Genomic DNA, 17,745 nt, shown 5'->3' on the forward strand with positions numbered 1-17,745 from the left:
CCCGGCAACAGAAGAAACTGCTGGCTTAGCCGTTGGCCGAGTTGGCGGCTGGACGAGGACGCTCAGAGCCCAGCTCTCGAGAGTTCAAGCAACCGACGGTTCCCCACTGCTCCCAGGAGCGGTTACCTGGGCACTCTGTGCCCCTCCTTCCTGTTCGGGCCCAGGCCGAGGACCTGCCAGTAGGGCTCAGTTGCCTGGAGCCCGTTCAGCCCATCCCCCAGTTCACTTTGCTTGTGGGATCTCCCCGTTGCTCCTGCCCGTGGACTGAGTGGCAGGCCATCCTACAAGCACCCGGACACTTGACATCAGTGGTGTCAAGACAACGCTAAGAAGGTTTTCCGTGATCCTGCAAGCCCTGCGTTCCTTCCTGGGATCCTGCCTTCAATTTGATTGCACAGATACTACAGCAAACCAGTGCTGTGTGCTCCGAGTTCCAGGGCGTCCTCCAGCTCAGCCACTGCACTGAGAACATGGACTCTCTGTGGGGCCCAAGAGCCGGGAGTCACCCCTTTGGGGTCCACAACACCCGGCTGTCCCCAGACTTGTGTCCAGGGAAGATAGTGTTGAGGGCCCTCAAGGAGAGCGGGGCAGGGATGCCTGAGCAGGACAAGGACCCTAGAGTCCAAGAGAATCCTGGTGATCAGAGAAGGGTCCCCGAGGTCACCGGGGATGCACGGTCTGCATTTCAGCCCCTGCGGGACAATGGAGGCCTCTCTCCCTTTGTGCCCAGGCCCAGGCCTCTGCAGACAGACCTCCATGCCCAGAGGTCAGAAATCAGATATAAGCAGACATCCCAGACCTCCTGGACGAGCTCCTGCACCAACCGAAATGCCATCTCCAGCTCCTACAGCTCCACGGGAGGCTTGCCGGGGCTAAAGCGGAGGAGGGGGCCAGCCTCATCCCACTGCCAGCTGACCCTCAGTTCCTCAAAGACAGTGAGTGAGGACAGGCCTCAGGCTGTCTCTTTGGGTCACACCCAGTGTGAAAAGGTGGCAGATATAGCACCAGGGCAGACACTCGCCCTCAGGAATGACTCCTCCAGATCCGAGGCCTCTAGGCCCAGTACACGCAAGTTTCCCCTGCTGCCACGCAGGCGAGGGGAGCCTTTGATGCTGCCACCTCCCGTAGAGCTGGGGTACCGGGTCACTGCTGAAGACCTGGACCGGGAGAAGGAGGCGGCCTTCCAGCGCATCAACAGTGCACTGCAGGTTGAGGACAAGGCCATCTCGGACTGCAGACCCTCACGGCCTTCCCACACTTTGTCCTCACTTGCAACAGGGGCTTCTGGTCTGCCTGCCGTTTCTAAAGCACCCAGTATGGATGCACAGCAGGAGACACACAAGTCCCAAGACTGCCTGGGCCTACTGGCCCCCTTAGCATCTGCTGCAGAGGTCCCCTCTACAGCTCCCATGTCTGGGAAGAAGCACAGACCACCAGGCCCCCTGTTCTCCTCCTCAGATCCCCTTCCTGCCACCTCTTCCCACTCCCAGGACTCAGCCCAGGTCACCTCGCTGATTCCTGCCCCCTTCCCAGCTGCAAGCATGGATGCGGGCATGAGAAGAACAAGGCCTGGCACTTCTGCTCCTGCAGCTGCCGCAGCAGCCCCTCCCCCCTCCACATTGAACCGCACATTGGGGTCACTATTGGAGTGGATGGAGGCCCTTCACATTTCTGGGCCTCAGCCACAGCTGCAGCAGGTGCCCAGAGGTCAGAACCAGAGATCCCAGACCTCCTGGACCAGCTCGTGCCCCAAACGAAATGCCATCTCGAGCTCCTGCAGCTCTACGGGAGGCCTCCCGGGACGAAAGCGGAAGAGGGGCCAGCCTCATCCCACTGCCAGCTGACCCTCAGTTCCTGAAACACACTGAGTGAGGACGGACCTCAGGCTGTCTCTTCGGGTCACACCCAGTGTGAAAAGACGGCAGATACAGCACCAGGGCAGACACTCGCCCCCAGGGGTGGCTCCCCCAGATCCCAGTCCTCTAGGCCCCGTAGACACAAGTTTCCCCTGCTGCCACGCAGGCGAGGGGAGCCTTTGATGCTGCCACCTCCCTTAGAGCTGGGGTACTGGGTCACTGCTGAAGACCTGGACCGGGAGAAGGAGGCGGCATTCCAGCGCATCAACAGTGCACTGCAGGTTGAGGACAAGGCCATCTCGGACTGCAGACCCTCACGGCCTTCCCACACTTTGTCCTCACTTGCAACAGGGGCTTCTGGTCTGCCTGCCGTTTCTAAAGCACCCAGTATGGATGCACAGCAGGAGAGACACAAGTCCTAAGACTGCCTGGGCCTAGTGGATCCCCCAGCACCTGCTGCACAGGTCTGTAGTCCCAGCTACTCAGGAGGCTGAGGCAGGAGAACGGCATAAACCCGGGAGGCAGAGCTTGCAGTGAGCTGAGATCGCGCCACTGCACTCCAGCCTGGGTGACAGAGCGAGACTCCGTCTCAAAAAAAAAAGAAAAAAAAAGTTCTTGTGACATTTCTGTATGAAATCAGCCTTCACTACATGGATAGGACCAGCACGCTTCCGTGGCACGACTCTGCAATCTTACTACATTTTTTTTTATTTTGTATTTTATTTATTCCTTTTGAGACAGTCTCACTCTGTCACCCAGGCTGAAGTGCAGCCGAGATCTCGGCTCACTGCAACCTCCACCTCCTGGGTTCAAGCAATTCTCCTGTCTCAGCCTCCCAAGTAGCTGAGATTACAGGCACACGTCAAAAGGCCCAGCTAATTTTTGTATTTTTAGTAGAGATGGAGTTTAGCCATATTGGTCAGGCTGGTCTCGAACTCCTGACCTCAGGTGATTGACCTGTCTTAGCCTCCCGAAATGCTAGGATTACAGGTGTAAGTTTATTTATTTATTTAAGATGGAATCTTGCTCTGTGTTTATTAATTTATTTATTTGAGATGGAGTCTTGCTCCATCGCCCAGGCTAGAGTGCAGTGGTGCAATCTCGGCTCACTGCAACCTCTGACTTCCAGTTTCAAGCGATTCTCCTGCCTCAGTGTCCCAAGTAGCTGGGATTACAGGTGCCTGCCACCACAGCTGGCTAATTTTTGTATTTTTAGTAGAGACAGTGTTTCACCGTCTTGGCCAGGCTGGTCTCAGGCTCCTGACCTCATGAACCACCTGTCTCAGCCTCCCAAAGTGTTGGGATTACAGGCCTAAGGCACCATGTTCGGCCATATTTATTTATTTAGTTATTTAGAGACAAAGTCTTGCTCTGTCACCCAGGCTGGAGTGCAGTGGCGCCATCTCAGCTCACTGCAGCCTCTGCCTCCAAGGTTTAAGCGATTCTCATGCCTCAGCCTCCTGAGTAACTGGGACTACAGGTACTCACCACCACGCAGGGATTTTTTTTTTCTATTTTTTTGTAGAGACACGGTTTCACCATGTTGGCCAGGCTGGTCTCGAACTCCTGACCTTAGGTGATCTGACAGCTTCGTCCTCTCAAAGTACTGGGATTACAGGCATGAGCCACTGAGCCCGGCCTGTCACTACATTTAAGTGATGCCATGGCTCATGCCTGTAATCCTAGCACTTTGGGAGGCCAAGGCAGGTGGATCACCTGAGGTCAGGAGTTCGACACGAGCCTGGCCAACATGGGGAAACCCCGTCTCTAGTAAAAACACAAAAATTAGTCAGGCGTGGTGGTACAAGCCTGTAGGCCCAGCTACTTGGAAGACTGAGGCAGGAGAATCACTTTAACCGGGAGGCAGAGGTTGCAGCGAGCCAATATCATGCCACTGCACTCCAGCTTGGGTGACAGAGTGAGACACCATCTCAAAAAAAAAAAAAAAAAAGGAAAGAAAAACATATGATGCCGGGGCATCTTGGCCTCAATACCTGCGTGAGCACAGTCATGTCCAGGCCAGGGCTGCTGGTCGAGGTCTGGCCCCATCTCTTCCAGCAGAAAGGGAGTAAGCTTGCAGGGAGGCTGGGGGACAAGATCCCAGGATCTCGGCCTCTGCTCATGGATCAGCTCTGAGACCCCGAGTGAGCTGGGGGTGCTCTGTGCGCATTGGTTTCCCCAGCTGTCAAGTAAAGGGATTGGATGAGGAAGTCTTGTCAAGGTGGAATGATCTCAGATTTGGGGCAGCAGTGAATGATCCCACTCCCTGGGCCATGCCAGTGGCCCGGCCTCGGCTGAACACAGCCCCAACACTCTGGAATGGGGATGAGGGGGCAGTCAGCTCTTGCTCCTAGTAAGAGAGATGCAATAGGGCTCTGTGGCTGAGCTGGGTGCCTTGCCTCACACCTGTAATCCCAACCTTTGAGAGGCCGAGGCAGGAGGATTGCTTGAGGCTGGGAATTTTGAGAATAGCCTGGACAACATAGCCAGACCCCATGTCTACAAAATAATAAGAAAACACACAGCTATAGTCCAAGCTACTTGGCAGGCTGAGGCAGGAAGGTCCCTTGGGTCCGGGAATTGGAGGCTGCATTGAGCTATAATCGCACCACTGCACTCCAGCTTGGGTGACAAAGTGAGACCCTGTCTCTAAAAGAAAAAAAATTGGCCTGTGAGCATGGGTTTGATTTTCAAACAGGACCCGGAGGGTAGGAACAGACAGTGCTGTCACCCTTAGGTGCTGAACACTCAGAAACGGGCCAGCGGCAGCCCTTCCCTCACCTGCAGACACCAGATTGGGCAGAACAGCACGTGGCACTTGCAGCTCTTGCAGTGAGGGCAGAACCCAGTGTCAACCCTTCTGCCTGTGGGAGGGGCTGCTGAGGCCTGCGGAGAGGCCAGGGTGGAGGCTCGTCCCCTTGTCCAGCCCTTGGCGTGGTCTCCACCAGGTCCCCAGCCCACCAGTGCAGGGCGCCCCTGAGCCTGCTGCTGCCACAGGCCCTGTCTCTACCCAGGACGTCCCCACACCCTCGCAGTGTCAGGGAAATGATCATGGTGGCGGTGACACTCCGCAGGCAGGGCTGCTGAGAGAAGCTGAGAAGGGTCACACTGCAGGCAGGGGCCCGTGTGACAAGCCCCTCTCACCCCGAGAGAGCTGACCAGGCAGCTCACGAGCAGAGCCATATCCCAGGAGTCCGAGAAAGGTCCTGGCTGGGCTCAGCCACCTCATTGGCCACGGGCAGCCTTTGTCATGTGAGCCTTGCTCTCCTGGGGAGGCTCAGGCTGACGGCTGATGTGGGCATTGCTGAGGGTAACCTGTGGCCCAGTGGATATGGCCGGGTCTCCTCAAGCTGCATTCATTCAAGTAGGACCCAGGGTGCATGCCCATCTCCAGCCCAGGGCAGCTCCCCTGTAAGCTGGGTGAGCTACTGAAGCCAAGGCGGGAGGCAGCTGACAACATCCACGGCCCATGCGGAGGTGGTGGAAAGGCTGGACTCAGCAGCAACACCAAATCCCGGACCAGGCAGAAACCACCCAAGACTGAGGGGCTCATGCCAGAGCGGTGGCCACAGGTAAGAACCCGGGCCCAGGCTGTGTGTGGCGGGAATCCTCCATGTCCCAGTGCTTAGCGTAGCAAAGGAAGACCAGCCGGGTTACCCTGGTGGCCATCTGTCCCTGTCCCACCTGCAGAGTCAGACAGCCTCTCCCCAGTGGGGATCATCTCTCTCTGCCAAAGCAGCAGCGGTCCCTGCCCCAACCAGACTACCCCACTCAGTGGAGTTACGGATGCTGCTCCAGCATCCTAACACTGCCCAGCTGGTGCCTACCTGTGCTCACCCACACCCCCCAGGCCGGCCTTCCCTGCAGCCTGGGCTTGGCCACCTTGGCCTGATTGAGCACTGAGGCCTCCTGGGCACCCAGCCCCATCACTGCACCTGCTGCTTCCAGCCCCACCCCACCGGCTCAGGGGTTCTTCCCAGCGGCGCTGATCATGAAATCAACATGCATGCAAGTCGTCTCAGGAAACTTTTTAATGAAAGTGTCGGCCATGGTGGTGTGTAGGTGGCTGAGCTCAGATTGCAGCTGCTAAGACACCAGCCACTTACCAAGAGAAAGCCAGGCTGCTTCAAACCCAGGGCCCGAGGCAAAAAAGCATCACTTCTGGTCGGGGAGTCTGGAAGCCATGCCTTGTGGGAGGTCACACTGGCATCTAGGCCTTCGCCTGCATTGCAGAAGGAGAGCCAGGTCCCCCTCCTGGAGAACGCTGCGTTCCCCAGCCCCACACCGGCTTTGCCACCACACAGGCTTTTGAGGCAGGAGGCGGGTAAGATGTAGCTGTAGACCCAAAGCAACCACCAGCCCTGGGACCCTGCGGGAGAGGAGCACTTTTAGAACATGGAAAAGTGTGGTCATCCCATCATTAGACAGCACACATCCTACATAAATAAAAAGTCGTATGGGGAAGGAGGTTGGGGAGGGAATAAAAAATTGGCACAGACATTGATAGACTGGTTTCCAGTTTCAAGGTAACAGATGCACATCATGAGACCAGAGGAGGCAGAGACAAGGCTGGATTTGGCTTTTCTAAGCAACATGTGTTCCTGTGCAGGGCTGAATGGTCACTGAGACAGAGATGGAAGCCAGGACAGGGGAGCCCACCGGGCCCAGATAGGTACAGAGAGCAGAGGCTCCTGTTCTGTCCTCACCACCCATGAGGGTGACACTGCTTGTAAATGGTGGCTGTGCTCTCCCAGCAAGAAAAAAGCACAACTAAATCCACACTGCACAAAGACGCAGACAGAAAGCCTTCAAGTGGCTCTGTTTTCTGCTCCCTGCCTCATCAGGTCCACAAGCAGAGAGGAGTGTCAGGTGCATGGCCCCGCTGTCAGGCTCCCCAGTGAGCTGCGGGCTCAGCAGGAGCTGCCCACTGACACACAGGGGACACCCACTCCTGCCACCTTGGGAGCGGTTGCCAGACAGAGCCGTACTGGGTGCTGGTGTCATCCAGGGACCGCACACACTTCCTTAAATGTGATCCTGCTTCCCTCTGGGCAGCTGCATCCTCTCCTCCTGCAGGACCGTCTGGAAACTTGGCTCTCAGTTTGCTCTCCCTTCTCTCCTCTGCCTGCCCCAAGCCCCTCTTTCTAAAAAAGTGATGCCATGTTCATGGGATTATTTCTTGAAAATACTTGGCGGCCTCCATGCTTCTGTTTTCTTTGAGCCAGGTAGTCAGGAGGGTTTACAAAGAATGCCTGGGCTCCCCCGCAGGTGCCGGCAGATGGGGTAGCGAATGGTCCTGTGCCTCCACCTGCTCCGGGAGGGAGTCTCCCATCTCTAGGCCTGGCCCCTTCCTAACCCTCCACGTATCCTGTTCTCCAGAGACTTCAGAACCCACTCCTGAGAACAGCGGAGCCAGGCGCTTAGAGGAAGACCAAATGCTGCCAGGACACGGATTGTCCAGGGATTACATTCCAGCATCTTATTAGGTATCTGGATCTGTTCGGAAAAAAATTAGAAACTATGTATAAAACTTAAAAATATTCAAGCATCAAAAGGTTATTTAGGATGAAAGTTTTAAAACAAGTCATCAGCAAGCTGCTACCACCAAGTGGAGACTTATACAAAAGTTGAGCGAGTCCACTGAGCTGAGAGGACAGAAATGAAGTCACCTGTGCTGGGGCAGGGGCAGGGACACTGGGGGCAGGGAGTGTGTGGGCAGAGAAGCCAGAGAAGTCCAGGCCTGTGGAAGCCAAACAGGAGAGCGTGGGCCGGAAGGGCGGTCAGGATCGGGGGACGAGGTCGCTCTCCCTGGAGAACGAACCCTAAAGTGCGTAGCCTGGGATTCCCTCCCTGAGGGTCCTGTCCCCCGACATTTCATGGGCCTTCTGAGCTGCCTTCCAAGGAGGACTAACACGGCAACAAAAGACCCATTTCTGCACAAAAATCCTTCTGGAAAGAAAAAGAAGAAAGCCAAGAATGGAGTCAAAACGCTACCCAGTGCTGACTAAGCCTCTCAAACCCTGTTCTAAGTGGAGCGTGGTTTCTAAGTCAGGGAAATGGAAGAGGCCCCACCCACACAGGGACAGGGCCACGGCCCCCACAGGATGAAGCAGCAGCGTTTATTCAAGATACAACAGTGAGGGAATCCAGTCACGTTCCCTTCTCCCCAGAGAGGGCGCATCTTGACAAGTGATCGAGTAGAAATCTTTTAAACTCTAAGTTAAGTTCATAAAAACCACTGGTTTCACCCTGTCTCCCAGGGCCAGGCCTGGCCTCTGAGATGCACTGGCTTGGGGCGCCCTCAGGTGGCTGCATGGAAAAACCACAGTCTGAGGCCAGCCTGGGGCTTTCAGACCTGGGCGGGATCTGCCCAGGCCACCTGTCCTTCTGCTTTGGGCCGCTGTCTCTTGGCAGATGGCCTGACACCTGGGGGTGGCCCAAGGATGCCTCAGAAAATCTTGATTCCCACTCTACAGATGGCCTGATTAGCCAGAGGTTTCCAGGCCGTCTGTCCGCCTCCAGGAGATGGACTGGGACCTTTAGACATTGGTGGACAACAGGATGCTCTGTCCCTTGCTGTCCGGGGCAGGGATGGCCTCCAGCTGCAAGAAGTACAGCAGCACCTCGACCTGCCCTCGCAGAGTGGGGAAGAGGAGAGTGGCTCAGAGAGGGGCTCACAGCTGCTGGTGGGGAGGTCTTTGGGGCCCAAGCCCCCAAGTCCACCTCAGGTGCTAGAAACCCCTGCTGGTGTCATGAACCCCTTACAGTGAGACGGGGGTGGGGTGGGGTCCTGACAAGGCATGACTTGTTGGGTGGGGGGTGGTTATTTATTTTAGAGATGCACAGGGCCTTGCTCTGTCCCCCAGGCTGGAGTACAGTGGCTCCATCATGGATCACTGCAGCCTCTAACTCCTGGGCTCAAGCAATCCTCCTGTGTCAGCCTCCCAGATACCTAGGATTACAGATGTGTGCCACAATGCCTGCCTAATTTTTCTTTGTATTTTTTCTAGAGATGGGGTTTGCTACATTGCCCAGACTGGTCTCAAACACCTGGGTTCAGTTGTCCTGCCTCGGCCTCCCAAAGTGCTGGGATTACAGGCATGAGCCACCACACCCGAACACTTGGGGTGGTTTTAAGCCCCCAGCAAGGTGCACCAGCAGGACCAGGAGGTGGCCTAGGCTCCCCCTATCATTCCCATCCATGCAAACCTATGCAAGTCCCTGTCTCTGAATCTCAGCCACCACCACATACAATGCAATTTGGAAGATGGGCAGGACTGGGGGTGGGGCAGGCAGAGGCCACCTCTGTCAGGCTGGGGTTGCATGGGCTGGAGCCTGTCTTCCCACACCTGGGACATGACCTCCAAGGACCAGCTGTCAGTCATGGTGATGGGCTGGCCGGGGTTGGCAGGGAGCTTGCTCTCCTTCTCGGAGGGCCAGAGCAGCGTGGGGCCACAGACAGTGGCAAGGTTGTGCAGGGACATCTTATTGACTGCCTCCTTCTCTGCCACCCTGTAGAGGACCAAAGCAGAGGGTGCTGTTTCAACGCCACCACCAGGAGAGAGGCAGAGGGGCTGTGCCGTGCTAGAGTCCTCAGGGAGAGAGTGACCTCGACCCTGGCTATGAGCCAACGCGCCCGGCCTCTCACTCTTCTTTATTCAGCATAATTTATTCTGACGTATCTTCAGTGTAGGTATTCTCTTTTTATTCTCCTATTCCTGTTAAACCCATTGGGCTGAATGCTGTTTATTTCTAGAATGTCTACACCTGTTTTTCTGCAAGGTCATTTTTTTTTTCTCGTTTGCTGTTCGTCACATATACTTTCAAGCTCATCGGTTCCCTCCGTGAGTACAGGTAAGTGGAGGAGCCTCATGGTCTGCCTCAGGTCTTTGAGATGTTGAGTCTCTGGATCTGGTCCTGCTGCGGGCCTTTTCTGTCCTTGCTCATGGGGCATTGTTTCTGTGAATGTGTGGTTACTTTTGACTGCATTACTCCTTGTCCTGGAAAAATGACTTTGTGGGAATTTTTCAGACCTAGGATAAAGATGCTTCCTCCAAACTAGGTTTACGCTTCCTTCTGCCAGGTACCTCAGGGCGCTGTCAGCCTAAAGCCAATTTAAACTAAATCCATTAACTGTGAGGTTTTGGAATCTTCTCACTGGTGTGAATTTGGGCCATAAGTCCTGTGAGGGCTGTCCTATGATCACTGCTCTGTGGGGTGGGGACCAGCCTTAGAGTTCTCATTGGAAGCCCGGGGTGGCTGGATGGGGGCAGATGTTTTCAGGGCAAGAGCGGCTTGGCTCGCCTCTCTGGTTTCTGCCTCCCCAGATGGTGTCTGGCGGCTCCTCACTGTCTTGTCAGCCCCTGGATGCCTTTAAGAAAACATCCTTTTATTTTGTCAGCATTTTTGGTACTTCTCAGTGGGAGGGCTGGTCCAAGTATTTGGCTTATCATAGTTTTACAAAAAGTTGGTTTCTATGAAATCTTAAGTCACCTCTTTTTTAAAAATGTACCTTTTAGTCCGGGCATGGTGGCTCACTCCTGTAATCCCAGCACTTTGGGAAGCCGGGGCAGGCAGATCACTTGAGGCCAGGAATTTGAGACCAGCCTGGACAACATGGTGAAACCCCGTCTCTACTAAAAATACAAAAATTAGCCGGGTGTAGGGCCAGGCGCAGTGGCTCACGCCTGTAATCCCAGCACTTTGGGAGGCCAAAGCAGGTGGATCACCTCAGGTTGGGAGTTCGAGACCAGCCTGACCAACATGGAGAAACCCCGTCTCTACTAAAAATACAAAATTAGCTGGGCGTGGTGGCGCATGCTTGTAATCCCAGCTGCTCATGAGGCTGAGACAGGAGAATCACTTGAACCCGGGAGGTGGAGGTTGCAGTGAGCCAAGATCATTCGATTCCCCTGCCTCAGCCTCCCAAGTAGCTGGGACTACAGGCAAGCACCACCATACCCGGCTAACTTTTTTTTGGTATTTTTAGTAGAGACAGGATTTTACCATCTTGGCCAAGCTGGTCTTGAACTCCTGACCTCGTGATCCACCCGCCTCGGCCTCCCAAAGTGCTGGATTACAGGCATGAGCTACCGCGCCCAGACTAAAAGCACGCCCGGCCGTCTACTACTTCTTAAAGGGTGAGAGGCGGGAGGATCGCTTGAGCCCTGAAGTTTGCGGCTGCAGTTGGCTTTGATCGTACCACTGCACTCCAGCCAGGGTGACAGCAGGACCCTGACTCTAAAAAAAGAAAAAGAAAAAAAAGCATATACTATTAATACTTCCTCCTTACTATAATATTTACCGTGGCCTTTATCAGACTAGAGAGTGCTTTTATCTCTCCCTTTTGTAAGAAAGAGCTTTTAGAATTATCAATAGATGGTCAGGTGAGGTGGCTCAGGCCTGTAATCCCAGCACTTTGGGAGGCCGAGGTGGGTGGATCACGAGGTCAGGAGTTCAAAACCAGCTTGGCCAAGATGGTGAAACCCTGTCTCTACTAAAAATACAAAAAAATTAGCTGGGTGTGGTGGCGAGTGCCTGTAATGCCAGCTACTCCGGAGGCTGGGGCAGAGAATTGCTTGAACCCAGTAGACGGAGGTTGCAGTGAGCCAAGATTGTGCCACTGCACTCCAGCCTGGGCAACAGAGTGAGGCTCTGTCTCAGAAAAAAAAAAAAAAATTATTAATAGATGGTGACCCTCATCTTCATGTTTTCTGCATCTATTGAAGTGCACCACTGAGATCGTGGAGTTCTTCCCTGTTTGTCCATATGGTGAACAACACTGATTTTCTGATGTTGAACAATCCCTGGAATAAACTCTGCTTGGTTTCCATGGATTTCTGTTTCCCTTTAGATTTTGTTAGTAATTTATTTTGGATTTTTGCATCCAAGTTCATAATTGTAACTGGACAAATAAAGGCAGATTTTAAAAGGACAAGTTGGGAGGCTAAGGCGGAAGGATCACTTGAGCCTGGGAGATTGAAGCTGCAGCTAGCCTCGATTGCTCCACTGTACTCCAGCCTGGTGACAGCAGGACCTGCCTCTAAAATAATAATACTTAAAAGGACGAGTTTACCTACAGTCTCACCAAGCAATGAAAGAGCTTATCTTCTTCCTGTTTCCTTTACGGATCTTGCTCATGTATTTTATCTTAGTTACTTTAGCATAAATGCTAAATCAAATTCTTTTTCATTAGACATCATCATAGCTCTAGGCATACCACATAATACCCAAGCACATTTTAATCATTAAAATTGTTTCCTTTTTTTGTGGCTACTGTAACCACTTCAGCGAACCATTTAGTGTGTAGTGGGTTTAAATTATTTTTTCTCCTTCCTGGGATAAATTTCCCAGGAGAGGGATAATTGGGTCAAAAGCTACGAACATATTTATGGGTTCTTTTCCACAAGAGATCGATCAGTTTGCAAGTGCCATCTGCAGTGTGGGGGAACCAATCTTCAACTTGCCTGCATTTGGTATTAGTATTTCATTAACCTTTCATTGATCCAATTGCGGCTCTTTGACACAGTTTTCATCAGTGATGGACTAAGTGTGATCCGGCCTGACCCGCCTCCGGCCGGCGTGAGAAGAGGCATGTGTCGGGCTACGCTCGGGCTTCCCCTACCGCCCATTGTGATCCAGCCCGCTAGGCGCTCCCTGCCGCCCATTGTGACGCCTGCCAGCCGCAGGCCGGGTCCCCGAGGCGGGCGGCATTTAGGCTCGGTCTCCACAGCCATGGCCGCGACGCAGGAGCTGCTGCTGCAGTTGCAGAAGGATAACCGAGATGGTCGCCAGCGGAAGCAGGAGCTAGAGAAGCTGATGCGCGGGCTCGAGGCCAAGAGCGAGAGCCTCAACCAGCGCCTGCAGGACCTAAGCGAGCGGGAGCGAAGGTGCGCGGGGAACGCCGCTCTACCTGGCGGGCGCGCGAGGGTCGGTCCCGCAGGCAGCGCCGCGAGGTGCTTCGCAGAGTACCAGGCTGATCCGCCCGGGCCCGCATCTCTGCTCTAGGCCCTTGGGAACTGGTGATCCACCCAGCGGACCCAGGTGGGGGACTCGGCCAGGACTTCCCAGCCCTCAATCATGAGCCTGCGGCTGGTCCTTCCTGGCGACTGCGGGATCCTGAGCGACCCAGTCCGCCTTGTAGCGCCAACCTCAGTTTCCCTCTGCAGGCTGCTGCGGAGGCGAAGCCAGGCAGCGCTGCCTCTGCAAGGGGAGGAGCGCGAGGCGGCGCGGGAGCGCGCGCAGCGGGTGCGCAGAAGACTGGAGGAGGCGGAGCGCCACAAGGAGGACTTGGTGAGGAAGAGTCCTGGAATGGGGCTGGACCCAGGGTGGGGTGGGGCAGGGCGGGCGGAAGGGGGCGGGATCCGGGGGTGGGGTGAGGTAGGACCGGCGGAGAGGCCGGCACCGCCCCAGGACCCTGTCCGCAGGAGCAGCACAGCAGGCAGCTGCAGGAGCAGTGGGAGGAGCTGTCGAGTCAGGTACGTGCAGGAGATGGGAGAGCCTGTCTCTTGGTTCCTCTCGGAAGTCCTGCCCTTGCCCTCGCTCTCATTGCCTCCCCGTCCCTGTCTCCCCCGACACCCGTTCCTCCAGAAGCCCGGTAAACCCCGCCCTTACGAGCCCCGCCTCTAGCTCTTCTACTACGGAGGAGAACCGCAGAGCCAGAAGAGCACGGAGCAGCAACTCGCAGCCCAATTGGTGACGCTACAGGTGCTTGAGCGGGACCCTGAGGTCTTTAGTAGGGGCGGAGCAGCAGCGTGAGCGGGGCTGTGACCACCTGGGGGTGTGGCTTAAGGCAGGCCCTGAAGGCGTGGGCGGGGCGGGGATGTGGGCGGGGCATAATCGCCTGGGGGCGGGGCCCTGAGGGCTAGATACGGGCGGAGCGCGGAGGGGGCGGGGCCATGACCAGCTGGGGCGTTGCTTACGACTGGTCCTGAGGACGTGGGCGGGGTCATGATCGCCTGGGGGCGGGCACTGAGGGCCGGGGGTGGGGCCCGGAGGCGCAGCGGGTTGCCGGCCTGCGGACCTCCTGACATTCCCTGGGTCCTTCTCAAGAATGAACTGGAGCTGGCGGAGACCAAATGCGCCTTGCAGGAGGAGAAGCTGCAGCAGGTGAGGGCAGAAGCGGGTTCTGTTGGAGGAGGGTAGGCTTTCGAGTGTGGATGGGGAAGGGCCTGTCGCCCCGCCGCCGCCGAGTCTAACCTGGGTGTCCACACCCAGGGCGCGCTGCAGACAGCGGAGGCCTGGGCCATATTCCAGGAGCAGACCGTAGTCCTGCAGGTGCGGCCCCACTCAGACGCCGAGGTGCCTCCCGCCTCTCCTCCCCCAGACCTGGGGCGGTAAGTCTCCCAACCCACCGCCAGGACGCCTCCCCGAGGCCTCAGTCCGCACTCTCACCCGCTCCAGGAGGTGCAGGTGAAGGTGATGGAGGCTGCGGAGGAGCTGGACGCCTGGCAGAGTGGCCGGGAACTGTAAGGGAGTTGGGCTTGCGGGCGCGGCGGGGCACTGTGGGGCCGGGCCGGGCTCCCACCTGCATGCCTGTCCCCGCAGGTGTGACGGGCAGCTTCGCAGAGTGCAGTACAGCACCGAGTCGCTCATGGAGGAGATGGCCAGGGCGGACCGAGTGAGCGCCTGCGCGGGTCCGGGCGGGGTGGGCTGGAGCGGGACACCCCTCCCCATCCCCCCCGCGGCACCGCCTCCCCCTCCTCCTGGAAACCGGGCCGGCGCCGCGGGCGCGGAGGTAGCTGGATGCGGCCCTCTCTCCCCGCAGGAGATGCGGCTGTTCGGCGGTCCTCGCGCGCTGGCCATCAGGTGAGCAGGGCGGTGGGCGCGGCCGCGGTCCCCCACGTGCCCGCCCGAGCCGCCGCCCACCTGCCCGCCTTTCGCCCTGCAGGCGCTGCTGACGCTGCCGCTCCTCTTCCTGGGGCTGTCGCTGCTCTGGACGGTGCTGTTGGACCCCGGCGCCGTCTCCGCGTGGCTCTGGAGCCTCACCTCGGAGACGACGCTGCGCCGCCTGCGCTACACGCTGTCCCCGCTGCTGGAGCTGCGCGCTAACGGGCTGCTGCCAACCTAAGTGCAGCGCCCCGCGCCTGGCTCCAGGTGGACTCCAGGGCACCTGGCTTTATTTCTGGTGCACTCCTCTCCTGAGAGTGTAGACCAAGGTCGCCTAATAAACTCCTCAAGGGATGAAGCTCGTGGGTTCGTCGTCTGTCTCCCATGTCATGTAGGAGCTTGACTGGCTTTTCAGCCTCCAAAGATTCCTTCCTTTCTTACAGCTCATGGATTTAGATCCACTCCCCAGTATTGTAAACAGCATTTTTAGTTTTTCAGGATACATAATTTGCCATATTGTCAGAAACTTGTACATAGCATTTGACACTTTTTTCTTTGCCAATTTGGCAAGCTGCCTTTTTCAAGTGTTGTGATTTGAAATTATTTCTACTATATTTGAATTTATTTCCACCATTTGTAACATGTTGATCCTGATTTTTCAATGCTCCCCTTTCCTTCTGTTTGATTATTTGGGAAGTCACACTCTGTATTCTGGTATTCTTACTACTTGAGCTCAGCTCATTGCTGTCATCTTCCCCTAAACCGCCTTAAAGCATCTTAGGTCTTTTCCCTCTGATCACATGTGCTACTTTTTTTTTTTTTTTTTCTTTTGAGACGGAGTCTTGCTCTGCGCCCAGGCTGGAGTGCAGTGGCATGATCTCAGCTCACTGCAAGCTCTGCCTCCCGGGTTCCAGCGATTCTCCTGCCTCAGCCTCCCAAGTAGCTGGGACTTCAGGCGCCCGCCATCATGCCCGTTTAATTTTTTGTATTTTTAGTAGAGACAGAGTTTCACTGTGTTAGCCAGGATGGTCTCGATCTCCTGACCTCGTGATCCGCCCACCTTGGCCTCCCCAAAGTGCTGGGATTACAGGCATGAGCCACCGTGCCTGGCCAACATTTTCTCCAGATATCTTACCGAGTCCTAATTTCCACTGTGGACAGAGAATACACTCTGCGTGATTTTAATTCTATCTCATTTACTGAGACTTGTTTTGTGGCCCAGCACAAAGCTTGTAATGAACATTGAGAAGAAAGTGTATTGTTGCTGCTGACGGAGTGATTTTTTTTTTTTGAGACGGAGTCTCGCTCTGTCGCCAGGCTGGAGTACAGTGGTGTGCAATCTCGGCTCACTCCAACCTCCACCTCCTGGGTTCAAGTGATTGTCCTGCCTCAGCCTCCCGAGTAGCTGGGACTACAGATGCATGCCACCATGCCCAGCTAATTTTTGTATTTTTAGCAGAGACAGGGTTTCACCGTGTTGGCCAGGATGGTCTTGATCTCTTGACATTGTGATCCACCTGGCTTGGCCTCCCAAAGTGCTGGGATTACAGGCATGAGCCACCGTGTCAGGCCGACAGAGTGTGTTCTAAATACCCAGCAGGTCAAGGTGAGTGACAGGCTTGTTCAGGGCTCCTGTGTTTACTTTCTTGTTGGTAGCGCCGTCAATTGCTTATTGTGAAATGCCCCTTCATAAACACCCATACACATTTTGATTATGGATGGCCAGTCTTTTTTCCATCTGTTATTTTCATCTTAGATCTGTCTTCATATGTAAAGTGCTTTGGTTATAATCAGCACATAACTGGGTCTCACTTCTTCAATTCATGTTTATAATCCCTGACTTTTAAATAGGGCTGGTAAGTCTATTATGTTTCTCCTTTTCTGCCTTCTTTTGGATTAGTATCTTTTAAAACTCCTTTTAACTTATACGCTGACTCATATTTTTTATTAAGACAGTCTCACTCTGTCATCCAGTGTGGAGTGCAATGGTGTGATCTTGGCTCACTGCAACCTCCACCTCCCGGGCTCAAGCGATCCACCTCAGCTTCCTGAGTAGCTGGGACTACGGGCTTGTGCCACCATGCCCGGATAATTGTTGTATTTTTTGTAGAGATGGGGTCTTGCCATGTTGCTCAGGCTGTTTTCAAACTGCTGGACTCCAGCAATCCACCCACCTCAGCCTCTGAAAGTGCTGGGATTACACATGTGAGCCACTGTGCCCAGCCTATATTTTTATTTGTACTCTCAGGACTCAACTGTGCTTCCTAAAGCTGAATATTTGTTTTTTTCAACTATGGAAATCCCATTAGAAATTGACTGGGGCCGGGCACGGTGGCTCCAATCTCAGCACTTTGGGACGCCGAGGCAAGCAGATCACCTGAAGCCAGGAGTTCAAGATCAGCCTGGCCAACATGACGAAACCCCTTCTCTTCTAAAAGTACAAAAATTAATTAGCTGGGTGTGGTGGCGTGCAGCTGAAATCCCAGCTACTTAGGAGGCTGAGGTAGAATTGCTTGAACCTGGGAGACAGGTTGCAGTGAGCAGAGATCACGCCACTGCACTCCAGCCTGGGCGACAGAGTGAGACTCCGTCTAAAAAAAAAAAGAAAAAGTTGACTGGAGCTTTTCATTCAACTTTTTTTTTTTTGACCCTGTTACCCAGGCTGGAGTGCAGTGGTACCATCATAGCTCACTGGAGTCTTGCTCTTCGGCTCCAGTGATCCTATCTTTCTTACCCTCCTGAGTAGCTGGGACTACAGGCATGCACCACCATGTGGCTAATTTTAAATTTTTTTGTAGAGACAGGGTCTTCCCATGTTGCTTATGCTGGTGTTGAACTCCTGGACTCAAGCAATCCTCCCGCTTTGGCCTGCTGAAGTGCTGGGATTAGGAGCCACCCCGTTGGCTTTCCTTTCCTTCGGTCATTTCACTGTTCTGATCACTGATTTTCTCTTCTTACCTGCTGCCGTTTAGCTGATCTTTTGGAGTTTCTCTTTTGTTTCAGGTCTTTATTCCTATCTGCTTCAGATGCAGGGCCTCGGTGGGTGGGAGTAGATGTTTGC

The 17,745-nt window shown here is 54.9% G+C and overlaps 3 protein-coding genes and 1 long non-coding RNA gene across 6 annotated transcripts; 3 read left to right on the forward strand and 1 right to left on the reverse strand.

Annotated features, from left to right (window-relative positions):
• Positions 1 to 4,111, forward strand: LOC748816 (putative POM121-like protein 1). Its single transcript, XM_063807785.1, has 2 exons — positions 1 to 3,219; positions 3,774 to 4,111. The coding sequence occupies exon 1, from the start codon at positions 471 to 473 to the stop codon at positions 1,842 to 1,844; it is 1,374 nt and encodes a 457-aa protein (XP_063663855.1). The 5' UTR covers positions 1 to 470; the 3' UTR covers positions 1,845 to 3,219; positions 3,774 to 4,111.
• Positions 4,112 to 5,869: 1,758 nt separating this feature from the next.
• LOC134809682 (uncharacterized) lies at positions 5,870 to 12,412 on the reverse strand. Its single transcript, XR_010156007.1, has 2 exons — positions 12,323 to 12,412; positions 5,870 to 7,352 (listed from the first exon to the last, which is right to left on the reverse strand). It is a non-coding gene; the product is annotated as an uncharacterized LOC134809682 (long non-coding RNA).
• LOC129138538 (transmembrane protein 191A) lies at positions 11,533 to 12,201 on the forward strand. Its single transcript, XM_054676013.2, has one exon. It carries the CDS (start codon positions 11,625 to 11,627, stop codon positions 12,105 to 12,107), a length of 483 nt encoding a protein of 160 aa, XP_054531988.1. The 5' UTR covers positions 11,533 to 11,624; the 3' UTR covers positions 12,108 to 12,201.
• Positions 12,413 to 12,449: 37 nt separating the features above from the next.
• On the forward strand, positions 12,450 to 15,042 carry LOC104003686 (transmembrane protein 191B). Of its 3 annotated transcripts, XM_054676011.2 has the most exons (11): positions 12,450 to 12,745; positions 12,864 to 12,899; positions 13,025 to 13,148; positions 13,283 to 13,333; positions 13,485 to 13,562; positions 13,908 to 13,964; positions 14,073 to 14,132; positions 14,259 to 14,323; positions 14,403 to 14,475; positions 14,623 to 14,663; positions 14,746 to 15,042. In XM_054676011.2, the coding sequence occupies exons 1-11, from the start codon at positions 12,450 to 12,452 to the stop codon at positions 14,753 to 14,755; spliced, it is 891 nt and encodes a 296-aa protein (XP_054531986.1). In that variant the 3' UTR covers positions 14,756 to 15,042. The 3 variants fall into 3 exon arrangements, with proteins under 3 accessions (XP_054531986.1, XP_063663856.1, XP_063663857.1); XM_063807786.1 differs by lacking the exon at positions 14,259 to 14,323 and having other exon boundaries at positions 14,073 to 14,191; XM_063807787.1 differs by lacking the exons at positions 12,864 to 12,899; positions 14,259 to 14,323 and having other exon boundaries at positions 14,073 to 14,191.
• Positions 15,043 to 17,745: the final 2,703 nt, after the last annotated feature.

The sequence above is a fragment of the Pan troglodytes genome, chromosome 23 (genome assembly GCF_028858775.2).
Source record: "Pan troglodytes isolate AG18354 chromosome 23, NHGRI_mPanTro3-v2.0_pri, whole genome shotgun sequence".
Lineage (NCBI taxonomy): Eukaryota > Metazoa > Chordata > Mammalia > Primates > Hominidae > Pan > Pan troglodytes.